This window comes from Ornithodoros turicata, chromosome 8 (genome assembly GCF_037126465.1).
Source record: "Ornithodoros turicata isolate Travis chromosome 8, ASM3712646v1, whole genome shotgun sequence".
Taxonomy (NCBI): Eukaryota; Metazoa; Arthropoda; class Arachnida; order Ixodida; family Argasidae; genus Ornithodoros; species Ornithodoros turicata.
Genome location: NC_088208.1, coordinates 7610489 through 7623480, shown reverse-complemented (window position 1 = coordinate 7623480; position 12992 = coordinate 7610489). Strand labels below are relative to the sequence as shown.

The 12992-nt window shown below is 46.8% G+C and overlaps 1 protein-coding gene across 2 annotated transcripts in view; it reads right to left on the bottom strand.

Moving 5' to 3' along the window:
• Positions 1-12192: 12192 nt before the first annotated feature.
• Positions 12193-12992, bottom strand: part of LOC135366439 (nostrin-like) — a 29728-nt gene continuing 28928 nt past the window's right edge. For both annotated transcript variants that reach the window (XM_064599140.1, XM_064599139.1), the window contains exon 11: positions 12193-12845. In XM_064599140.1, the coding sequence (XP_064455210.1) occupies positions 12739-12845 (107 nt within the window). In that variant the 3' untranslated portion in view covers positions 12193-12738. The remainder of the gene's footprint in view (positions 12846-12992) is intronic.

Genomic DNA, 12992 nt, shown 5'->3' with positions numbered 1-12992 from the left:
GTTTCACATGACAAGTTGCGTCGCCGGCTAGGTCTGCCGCTGTCGTTGATTTGATTCCACTGTATCTTGTGATATCTCGGCAAGCTTTCTTTTTTTCAGCAGTGATTTGTTCTTTTCTCGTCTACTCCTCCAACTCTATTTTCTGACGCTGGTGTAGACGGTGTGTACCATAGTAGCTGCACACACGGCGTTGTGTGGCGGTAGCCCCTGAAACGCTCCTGCTCCTTGTTGCAACTGAGGCATGTACAAGATGCAGTTGTAGTAGATGCCTTTGCAGTAGATCTGATTTCAATAGAATGACAGTCGAGAATGCAGGATGGCTCGTAAGTGCCAGAGCCTGCTATTAGTCTCCGGAGATGACGTCCTCCGGAGTCCAGGAGCGCCACGTGGAGGCTGCAGGTTGGACTTTCGCCCCCTGACTACCTTGTGGAAGATGGGAGGGTGACGAGATGAAGAGGTGATACGACGGGACGGCGATTACGCGAGACGATGATACGACCACAAGGCAGACGACCAGCGGATGACTCAGCGGATGTAGATTCCGGCGACTGCCATGATTCGAGCAGCCGTCGCTCCGTCTACCTTGAACAGCAAGCTGCGGGTGTAATCGGCGGCTGCCATACGGTGCCCGATGAAGACATCGGCCACCAGGCCACGGACTCTCTTCTCGACGACTTCGTCGCGATGGTCAAAGAGCAGCAGGCAGCGAGTGATTCTCGCTACGTCCATCGAGCCGAGCTTCTTCGAATAGCTGCGCAGCAGTTTGGCAATGATCTCTAGGCACCCATCGCGGATGTCTGGTAGAGTGTTTCCGACGTGCACCGTCAGAAGGGCTACGAGTTCCGAGATGCAGCCCTCCGACCTGGCAAAGAGGCGTAGATTTTTGCGGATCTCCGGAAAGACATCCGGTGCTCCTCTTTCCAGATTCCACGCGATGGCCTCCAGGATAGCGAGCAAGACGCTCGCGTCCAGGCGTCGGCGGCGAAATACTCGCGAGAAGAATCCCATATCCGAACGGTAAGAGAGTTGGGACAGAGTAAATCGTTGTTTAGGGTAAACAGTACCCGTTACTTTATCATCGTTTCTTGGGTGATTGTCACTGACTGATTTCTGCGTCTGGAGTCTCTGCTTGTGGTATAAAAGACATATGAATTAAACGTATTCTAAAGATATACGTTAGTAAACACCTACTAAATAACACAAAAGAGCGAAACCAATACCTACCTGTGCAGTGTGCTGGCTATTTCATTTGAAATCAGAGGTACTGCGTGAGACACGTAAATTACTCAGGTAAACGAGACTGCTTGCACCGCCAAAAGGTGGAAACTCGGTGAACGACGACAGTCTCCGTAAGCTGAATTCCCAACAAAGGGGACACAACACAATGGTATCGTCGCACGAAGAAAGTGACTCTTGTTGCGGTGGCATGTTCCTCTATCACTGCTTTTCTTGGACGTCAGTGACATGTCTCGAATGCCCGGAATAAATGCTGTTGTGCGCGTCGCGTACCAGCTCCGGTGGCGCAGCGGTAACGGTGCGCTTGGAGACTGGCAGGTCCGCGGTTCGAATCCGCGGGCCGGCTGTGCCGTCTGGGGTTTTTCCTGGATTTCCCTCAGATGTGTAATAGGCGTATGCCGGCACAGTTCCCCTGAAGTCGGCCCATGGACGCAGCTATCCTCCCCCCGAGCGGATTCCGCTCGGTCTTCCACTTCACCCTCTCCTCCTCTCCACCACCTTTCCCTCCCGAGAAACATGCCGCCTAATCTGGCAGGCAGACCTCTCGGGTTCCTCCCAACGACACTCCTCCTCCTCCTCCTCCTGTGCGCGTCGCGTCAATCTTGCGAGTCGGGAAAAGTATGGTCTTAACGGGGAGTGTCTCAGGCAGCCTTGCCGTGGAGCTCGAATGTGGACCTGTAGGTCGTCGGAAAGCGTCCATGTTACCAAAGGCATAGTAGCAGGAACGGTTCAGGGACGATAAAAAAGTAGTGCCTCCATGCCTGCACTTTTTCCTGTGTACTGCAGTGTCTGGAAGGGCGCGTGTACGGTGGTATAGGGTTGCTTCTACCCTACAAACTGACGCTTTTGCTTTTCAAATTGCACGGATCCGACACTGAAACAAAGAGCCGCGATCGAATTTTTGGCAAAAGAGGGTTGTGCGCCCCAGGAATTCCATAATCGGTTGAAGAGCGTTTATGGAAAGATCGTAGTGGACATTATAACGACGGGCGGCATTGGGTCAAGAGGCTTCAACAAGGTGAAATCCAATTTGCAGATAATCTGAGGAGTGACCGTCCATCAACATCAGTGACAGACGATAACCGACAGCCGTGTGACAACCAGGACACAGTGGCCGTTATTCTCGATTATTTTCTGAACGGGCCATAGAAACACAACCAATAGAGAAACATACGTCAGCACACTCTAGAAGCTGGCAGAGGCCGTAAGGAAGAAAAGAACACATCAAAATATCCATTCGATACAGATTCAACACGACCCTGACAATTGTCAAAATGGGATGGTCTGTCATGCTAGTCCACGAAACAGCCCACGTTTGGCACCCTCAGACTTACACTTATTTGGTCCGACGAAGGACAGCCTACGTGGTTCATTGTTTCAAGATTTGGATCATGTTAAATGCACTGTAAAGCCACTTGTCACGAATCAAGCTCCAGAATTTTTCCAAATTGGATTCGAGACTTCGGTTCAACGGTGTCGTAAATGCATTGAGAGTAACGGTGACTACGTTGAACAGTATAGCTTCGTTTACAGGAGACTTTAGGCTATAATCAGGGATGGGCAGTATTTAAATACATTGTATTTAAAATAGGTATTTAAATACATGAAAGAAAAACGTATTTATATTTATATTTAAATACCGTTTTAGGCGTATTTATATTTAAAATACACTGAAATACACATATCTCATCCTCCCGTATTTGTGGGCTTCTCTCGAGTTCTACATTGTTAGCCTCCAGCGATGAAGGGTATCTTGGTTAGAGGCTACAGGTCACTCATCCCGTGTGTTCGGGGATTTCCGGCCTTCTAGAAAACAGCACGATGTGCGAATGAGGGCATCGCCACCCCCATTGCTTCAGTCTTGGAAGCGGGGAGAGAAATGAGAACACCAATATGGGAAAATTATGATTTGTGACCCTCTTGCGTCACTTGACAAAGCCTGGAGTGGTGTCTAAAGGGAACCCTTAAAATGCAACCGTTAGCGGCAATTCTACTCAGTCATTCACTGGGAACTCAGGACAATGGCTGCAGCGCACCTGGCAGTTTTTGACGGAGAGTTTTTCACTGTCGTCGCTGATGATAAAAAGTCGATGAACATAAGTAGAGGAGGCAAGCAACATCTCCTTGAGTCCGAGGAGAAGCGGGTTGGGGACTGGACAGGACAGACAAGGGACAAGAACCGACAACGACGACTCATTAGTTGGTTTTGAGTCGTCGTCGCTTCTTGTCCCGTGTCCGTCCTGTCTTGTACCCCTCTCGCTGCTCTTGAGACTCAAGGAGACGTTTCCGTTCAATGGAAAGTCGGTCCATGCAAGATGCTGAAATCATCACACTGCATCACGGAAAAATAAAGAAATATGTGGGCATTGTGTGCAGCAGACATGCATCCGCAGGTGGCTCCATTTATACACTAATTTAAAAGAATAATGTGCCTGGACGGCTCAAAGTATTTACGGAAGTAGTTACAGTATTTAGATACTGTCTTAATCTATTTATATTTTGTATTTAATTACTTTCATCATAAAGTATTTATAGGCAGTATTTAAATACATGAAAACATGTAGTATTTTGTATTTATATTTAAATACTCGAAAAGTGTATCCCTGGCTATAATATATGTAAGTTTTGCTTGGATCAGTTCATTAATAAAGTTGTTGTTACTGAAGAGGCATTACTTTTTGATCCACCCTTGCAAGTGCTTGGAGCGAACACGACGTTAATGTCTGCACCGATATACAGCAATCTTCACGCTTTAAATTCACTGTACCCATTTCGAGATTAAGCCTGATTATTTCTTCGGTATCCAATGAGAGAGTAAGAAAGGAAACCAATATCAATACACCAGTCAGAGATTAGGAAGCTGCTCGGTAAAAGGATCTCGTTACAAGTTAAAATTACTATACAAAAATGCAATAAGTTACAAACGAAGCTACAGGTAATGGAAATGAACTTGAAGTTGGTATGTTACTTCGGAAGAACTAGCGTATTGCTTTCAAATTACTTGCTACGTAATATAAACTTTTTAGTTATTTACCTTTCTATAATTAATTCAGATCTTGAAAGACGTTTAGAATCATTTTGATCGTTCAAAAATATATGACGATATAACGAAAGAAGCCGTACATTTATGTGCTCCCTGAGGATGGGGTTTTACGATTTTCATCTCGTATTAAGATGAAGTGTCCCTCGACAGACTTACTCTGTAACGTGTGTTGATCGGGACCCTAAACCCACAACCCAAAACTCGGTCGCCTTACAAAAAGGAGATTCTGCACTTCTCTCATCCATCCAGTGCCGCCTCAAGGGTCGCCAAAAGGGCACCTTTCGGGCAGCAAGAATACGGAGGGAGCGCAAATTTCCCACGTGTACCCCCGAGACGAAAAGTAGACGCCGGCCATGCATCTATTTGATTGATCAGGGTGATCAATACTTCCACGGGGAGGCATTATATAGGGACGAAGCAGATGGTGGAGCTCGTGCTCAGAATCCCAGTATCGTTTGAGGCAAACATGTCAATAAAGTATTTATCCTATTTCCGTAAATATATAAGGATCGTGGGAAGACTCGAAAATATATGTGGCACGAAGAGTAGAAATTTGTGCTAGAAGACCTGAGGATACTGGGGATATAATATATCCTTACTGAAAAAAGGCGTATAGGTTTTATGGGTCTCTATAGGGTCCTATACATCTCACTTATAGATGTCTAGGAGTGATGTGGGGTCCCATATCTCCTATATCACACCACAAGGGATTGGTATAGGATCGCATATACCTGACATGGCATATGCGACTGCTGTGGGGTCCTACACCATGAAGCGGGTATACTAGGGGATATTACACACGGTGTTTATTTTGATCAGTTACAGAATTAGTTTATGAAGAAGCTATGAGAACGGCATAGAAGTCGTTTTGTGCAGTTGGGTTATACGGTCAGGCGGATATCCTCTCGGAGAATGTATGCAACTACAAGTCGACTAATTACTTATCATGAACTCTTCATTTAAGGGATTTTGGTCAAAAGCGAGATAGCAGAATGAGACACTATCCGTGTTTAAAGCCATTGCATGTTTCTAAAATCTACCCAGAAGGTTACACAGGAGGCTGGAACAGAGACAGTAGCGTATCGCACACACAGAGGACACATTTAACACGCCACTATAGAAGGCATTGATACATAGCAGGCATATGCCACATGGGTTTACACGTTGACTACTTCCGCTGTCTGCACCCAGTGACACGTCGACTCCGGCAGATCTACACAAGGTCCCGTATCATGCAAGATCCCATTTGTGTATGAGATCCTATATCATATAATATCCCATTTGTGTACAGGATTGCCCATTAAAAGAGCATCATATGGGAATTTCCAAATGGGATCTCGCATTTCTTATATCACACCATACGGGATTGGTATAGGGTCCCACCAGTGTGTGTTTTTTTTTATTCGTCACAATTTTTTAATTAAAAAGCTGTGAGAGCGGCGCTGATGCCATCTTGGCAGGCTGGTTACGTGACCAGACAGACATCCTGCGAGACCCAATACGAAATTACTGGAGGACTAGCTGAAATTATGTAAGTAACTTATAAACCTCTACCCGAGAAACGTCATCATGACGTAGGTAGACACACCGAAACCAAAACAGATCGAAAGGGGAGAGCTGGGTTCCACGAATGGGCAATTGTTCGCTGCCTCCTATTGAAAGAAAAGTAGGACCGAAGGTCGCGTCCTTTTCATAGACCATCGTAATCCCCTCAAGGCCGTGGCTTTCGGGCGCGACCTTGTTCGCCACTAGCTTTGAACGTAGTTCACCTCTACCAAACTAGTGGCGCTGTCAAACATTATGATGTCATTTGTTTACAAACAAGTAGAGGTATATTGATTGTACGTTTACTTGGAAATGAGAACGGCAGGACTGGAGTCACTCATTATTCAAGTCCCTGGTCCATATTAACCAGCGAACGTACTTTGAGATATAAATTGACAAATTTCGTCATGCAGATAAGACTACACCAGAACTACGCGCAACACGAGCGAAGAACGAGCAACAGGCAATCCATCTGAGAGGGCCACGTGCTTTGGAGCGATGGAGCTGATTATATGCTGATAGGCGATAATCTGTTGGCCAGCTTTGCCACTCCCCGACCCAACGCGTCGTTTCGCTCAAAAAGTACGACAGCAGCGCACAATCCTGGTGCCCAAGAAGGCTTAAAATCTAGCAGGTCAGCGAAGCTTCGTCCGTCGGTGGCGGTGGTGATAGAACTACTTGCCGTAGTCGGCCACGCTCAGGCCTGCAACGCCATGACATCGCACGGGAGATCGTGCGTCCTGGGCAGACTTCACTGGGAACTGTGCCGACATTGGTCTCAAAGCGTCTGAGGAAAACCAAGGGAAGACACCCAGACAGCACAGCCGGCCGAGTGAACTCGATCCCGAGTCACCTCCCAGTCTCAACGTAGAATGCCGCCATCGTAGCCAGGCATTGACAGGGATCAACAGTCTCGGCGTCATCCTGACAGGTACCGAGTGTGCTCACGTCATTTTAATGCGTCAGCATTAGGAGTGTCACAATGGAAAAAGCTGTATATGTATGTGTGTGTGTGATGGTGAAGTCTCACCGAGGCAGAGGTATAGGTGGACATGTAAAGGGAATGTATAAGAGGGTACATGTAAATGGAGGTAAATGATTTGAAATTGAGGTAGTTCAAGGTAATTAAGAGTCAGAAGTAAGCGTAATTAAAGGAAATCGAAGCAAGAAAGTTGAAATTGTAATGGATGCAAGATATATGTAATTAAGAGAAAGATGAAACGAAATTATAGATTACCAAAGCAACTGCAGCCTACCGCAGGTAATTAAATATAATTAAAGGACAATTAAAAATTCTATGAAGAGTAATTAAAGCAATTAAACAGGGTTAAATGAAATTGAGGTTTACGTCAGGTAACCTGTATTTACGGGGAGAAAAAAGGGGGGAACTGGTGTACCGAAGAGGGGAGCAACGAGTGTGTCTTTGCTCCCCTCTTCGGTACTCCAGTTCCTCCCTTTTTTGTCCCTGTGTACGTGTACCTGGCAGCCCTTTTGGATTTTCGTTAACCTGTATTTACCGTTGGTAATTAAAGTTCAATTGAAAGTAGTTTAGGCTAATTAAAGGTTAATTAAATGAACTTACATATAGTAATTGAAAGTGTCGAACCGGAAGTCGAGTTCGACCGGAAATGGATACTGGAAGTAAATTATAGACGGGAGACAACTGCGATACAGCGGGCAGACGACATGGAGACGCCGAGACAGATAGAAAGCCATACAGATGCGCCAGACAGATTGCGCAAATCGCACAGATATTTCTCACAGACACAGACCTCACAGGTTACAACCGGTAACAGTTTACACCGAACTTCCCAAGAGTTGCTGTTGTTCTTCAAAACAGATCTCGTGGTAATCTGGAACAGCTGTCAGAAATGCGTTAAGTAGTACTCCGATATCACGTGATACCTGTCCACCAATCCGGGGCTGGCTCCCAATTTACCCTCGACGAACGTCGCGGGTCGCCACCTTTCACTTCCTACAAGTGTTGAAAATTAATTCGTGCAAAAAGTATGAAGAACGGAGAGGTGATGACTTGTTTGTGTTATCACACAGCAAGTTCTACATGATGGTATCTTGAAACTTGGGGATCCGACTGGACGCTTGAATAGCGCAGAGGTACTTCGATATAGTTGCATTCGGGATGTTGGTGGTCTTCAGATACAATGTGAAATGGCTCCTGTCTCATACTGCATGGCATGTACAGTGTACAGCGACAGACATATATAGAATGTCCGATGCATATCCATACGTGTGCTTCGGACATACATCCATTAGAGGACGAAAACATCCAGGCGGGATATCTCCGGAACGAACGGAACTAGGTATCCTGGATATATCTGGGTATCTAATGGACATACTAAATATCACAACTGAACCATCCTATGGATGTCTAAAGTGTCATAGTCGAGCGAGTAACAAACCAGGCAGAAGCAAGTAAGAGACGACCGCTCTGTAGGAGAACAGAACACTTTAATGTCATACTAACGGGACCCTCGCGCATCGAGTACATTGCGAGACTTCATCTTCGTCTTCATGCCGCACCTTCCCCTTTCAGTGAGTTTGTTTTTTACATTTATTTACAGTCCTCGAAGCCGAAGCGTTCGGGCTTCCTTACTACTCGCTCCAACCGGATTTGCACCACCGGAGAGCGATGCACTTAGGAGTGGGGACATTGATGCTGAAGTGTCTTGTCTTGAAGACATCGTTGGTGCTGTAGTGTCCCCCTCTAGAGGTCAGTCTCAGAGCGTAGTATAATATGTCCTGGGCGTGTTGGCTTTCGCCACTATCGTGCCATGAGTGGCGGCGCCTGCTAAGATGCGTACTACCGTCTTTTCCCTGAACTATGGACAGTCCACTGCCCTGTGTCGTACATTGTAGCATGTAGCTTGAGGTCTTCGTTGTCGCTTATATCTGCACTGATACTCGCGGAAGTCTGGCCATTTGAGGACGGGTGACTTCGGCACTACGGGAACGTTGCACTTGAGACTCCTCCCCATCAGGAGTTCTGCTCGTGAATAGCCGCAGGCACCTGCGGTGGTTCAGTGAGCCAGAAGCGCGTCGTGAATATGCTGGTGCATTTGCAGTTTGCACTGTCCACTCAACCAGTCCGTTGCTCTGTGAGAAGTACGGGCTAGAGGTTACGTGCTGATGTCATTGACCGACAGGAACCGGTGAAATTCTGCAGAAGCGAACTGACGTTCATTGTCTGACCTTACTGTGTCAATGTCGAAACGAGCAAACATTGGACGCAGCTTAGCTATCACGCCTGCTGTTGTCGTCCTCTGGAGTCTGACCAATTCGAAAAAATGGCGGGGCCCACAGGCGAACAGGCAGAGGTGTTTGCTGGAGAGGATCGACACCAGGCTTTCTGTGGGATTGGCAGGTAGGACATCCTTGTACGTAGCCTTGCAATTGCGTGCTGATACCTGGCCAGCATGCGGGCTCTCGTGCTCTCGCTCTACACCTTTCGATGCCTTGATGTCCCCATATGCAGGCTGTCGATGATTTCGTCACGAAGAGTCCGAGGGATGACGAGGTGAGGATCCTCTCAGGAGTAGTCCCTTGACGACAGACACCACGCTGGCTACAGTGGCAAACTTGAGTACATCCTCAGACAGAGATGCCGTCAGAGGCCCCTGCGTCTTGCAGTAGTTGATCTCGCGTGAGAGAGTGACATCGTTGTTGAGGGCTTTCCATATGCGTGATATTAAGTTGCCAGAGGCTGACAGGGTGTCAATGGCGAGAGCCTCGAAGTCTTGTATGGCCGACTCTAGGGTGGTGTCGACATTGCTGGTACTTGTTACCAGATTTCTGGAAAGCACGATGGCTGTGTAGACCACTTGCACTCCTACGTCATTGATTACGTTTCGCCGCCGCGCAAAGCATGCTGGTGGGCACCTATCAACCTTATCAGCCTTTTCGGCCTATCAGCAGACGCGTTTTTCCCGCTTCTTGCCAACCAGAGCAAAATATAACCTCGAACCGGTCTTCTCGGGACGCCACATGTTTGTAAACAGAAAGTGGTCTATAGAATTGCATGCTGGGGATGTACGTTACCGAAAACTCACTCCAATTTGCGGAGTCGCAGTCGCTGGAGCCAAGGGGTTAGGTCGGTCAGATGCTTAGAGGTGAATAAAAGAACAAGCGGTTTGTGGTCGGTCTCGACTTAGAACGGAAGGCCTAGGACATACATGCGAAACTTTTTGCAACCCCGTGTTAACGCAAGTGCCTCGTCCTCGACCTGTGTGATAGCGCTGCTCAGCAGGAGTCAGTGCTCTCGATGCGTATGCGACGGGGTGGCGGAGACGATCAGGGTCTTCTTGAAGGACTGGACTTAATCCACACGAAGATGCATCCACTGATGCTCTGTGTGGTAGTTGGGGATTGTAGTCAGAACAAGGGTGTTCATCAGCTCGTCCCGCATCCTCTCAAACGCTTATTGTTGCTGCAGAGGTCCCGAAACTCAGCAGCGTCCGACGCGAGTAGATCTCTTAAAACTTCAGTCTTCTCCGCAAAACGCAGGGAAACTCGAAAGCAACCCTGTCCTGGTTAGGTGCAGACTCAAGATCAAGTGCCAATATCGCAGGTCGCCCTAGGAACGCATGCTGTATAGACGTAGACTTCCTGCCGGCAGTCCAGAAGTGGCTACGCAGAAGGACCCGGAATACAACAGTAAAGTGAACGACTGGCCAAGTTTGCCATTTCTTTACATAAACATGGATTTTTGTAGAGCATTTTTGTACACCATCTGTGTACTGTCCTCCATGTGGACAACAAGAAAATGAATTACAAAGGTTTCTTCCGGGCGTCGTGTCTTCGCCAGAACCACGTCCTGATGTGACATCTGGACCACAGACAGACCGGACCATGACGACGCATCACAGTGTCGAACAAACTCGTGAGACAGCACAAGAAAATATCATCATCAAACTTTGTCCAATCGCATGAGAGCGAGAACTGAAAAGACGGTTGACAGTTCGCAAGGGCATATTCTCGTGAAATATTTTACGTCGACAGCACCAAAGTGGCACTGCGACAGCCAGCCATATTGCAATGGACCATTTCCATCATTCGGGTATGATTCGCTTTCCATCATTCCATTTCCATCATTCGATTTCCATCATTCGGGTATCCATGATTCGCGTCGCCCCTGGCGACGGAATGTCGAACGTAGTGTCTTTCCCCCCAATAACCATGGTGACGCTTTTCGGACTGGCACGTTAATTGCGTGGGAAAGTAGCAAGAGCAGATTGGAAAGAGAATGCGGAAACAGTGAAAGCGCATTGTACTCATTACCAGTACAAAGGGTTGTCAAATGTAGACCTCAAACGTCCGCGTAACCTTGAAACCGATGATCTTCCCACAATGAACATGACAGTCGCCCGCAGGTGCGTCCATAGCATAACGATGTTCTCCACTCAAAGATGGCGGACACAAGGGCTGCGCATGCGCATACGCGTTGTCGGAAATGGTCCATTGGATGTCTTTGGAGGATGACCCAAGTGATGGACAGGTTGTGCCTGATGGTTTCGAGGCTTGTGGGGCAATCCATGCTGCAACTCTACCAATCAGATTGCGCAATCTAGTTGCACGCCACTAAAGTTGCGTCATGCAACTAAACCTAAATTTGTGATGTGTCATATAGGGTTCTTCGTCTTTGGGTTTTATGATTTTCCAAATTCGGGAGGGAAGAATCGCGTGCTATTTACACACGAGAATTCAGGGAGAAATCGGACGCTATGATCTTGTCGGATATGTAATTTTTGGGTGAAACAAAAAGGCTTATGAAACAAGACGCTGCTGTGACAGTGGGACAAGAAGCTTTATTTCTAGCTTTCTATTTCTGCTCTGAGCTGGGATAGTGAATGACAGCGGCATTCAAACACTTGCCCGAGCTCCACAAATGCTCATCTTTGAGGAGGGGATCAGAACGGAGGACAACTAGGTTGTCACAAATAGCTCTCTTTGCTGATATTATGGTTCACTTTTCCAACGGTTTACCTAGAACGACAAGCTGAAGGACCGCAAGGATTTCAGGTAGATATTAGTTTTACCCGAATTCTTGAAAATTTTTCTGGGGGGAACTATCGCGGAAAATTGGGTTTAACCCGAAAATGAAGAATCCTACTCGTGCACCTCTGCCTTGCAGCTCCTTGGGCATCCTTGGGTCTCCTCTTCTTCACCATCATCACCTGCCGGTAGCTCTTCCACATTTCAGTCTTGGGATGGGACATTTTCCGAAAGATTGTCATGGCACGTTTGTCACATCCATTCTTATCTCCGCTACTTGGGACGTTTTTGCTGTTGCATTCTAAATACATCTTCAACAATTCTGCTGTGTGTGTAAAAAAATGCAAAAAGAAGCGTACTTTGCTGTCTTGACTGCAGCTCATTTTTTATTTCTACATTCCTTGCTGCACAGATCTGCAAGTGATACACTAGCACACACAATGTTCAGCATACATGATGAGTGACATGTGAGATGATGTTACCTATAGCTACCGTTGATGAAATGCTGATCTTTTAGGAATGGTCAGCCTCGAAGTGCTGCCAGCATCAATGCAACGCTAAAATTTTGCGTTTTAGTTGCTAGAAAACTGCCGCAAAAAAAACTGAGTGTGCTAATAGAGTGCTAAAAAAATTGTTTTTTGGTGCTTTTCATTAGTTCATTCATGGAACCCTGAAGTTGATTCAAATTTCTCAAATGACTTGTGACTCATAATGCGATACACAACAACCTTTGGCTCTACAGTAAGAGACCTGCTCGGCAAATGACAGTTTTAAAAACCATTTAAAATACTGATGTTATTGGAAAGCTCACAGCATCATATCACAGGCAGTAAGGCATTATATTGGACCCTCAAGGCAGACACCGGGAATAGTATTCGCCTTCTAGTAGAAATTATTTGGAGACATCACAGGAGTTCCTCAACGTAGGTGGCCGGGAAGAGCCCACATGTTCCTCCAACTTCCCCGTACCACCAACCTTCTTCCGTCTTCGTGTGTAACGTGATGATGTCCCCTAAATCAGATTATACGAAACCATTAGTAGAATGCATATGGAGGTGTCACGCAAAGACAGCAGAATGACGTTTTAAGGAGTCACCGTGTACACTGGAGAATTTCGTCACCATGTTTAAAGCCCCCAGCTTTGCTGCAATTCACTTGT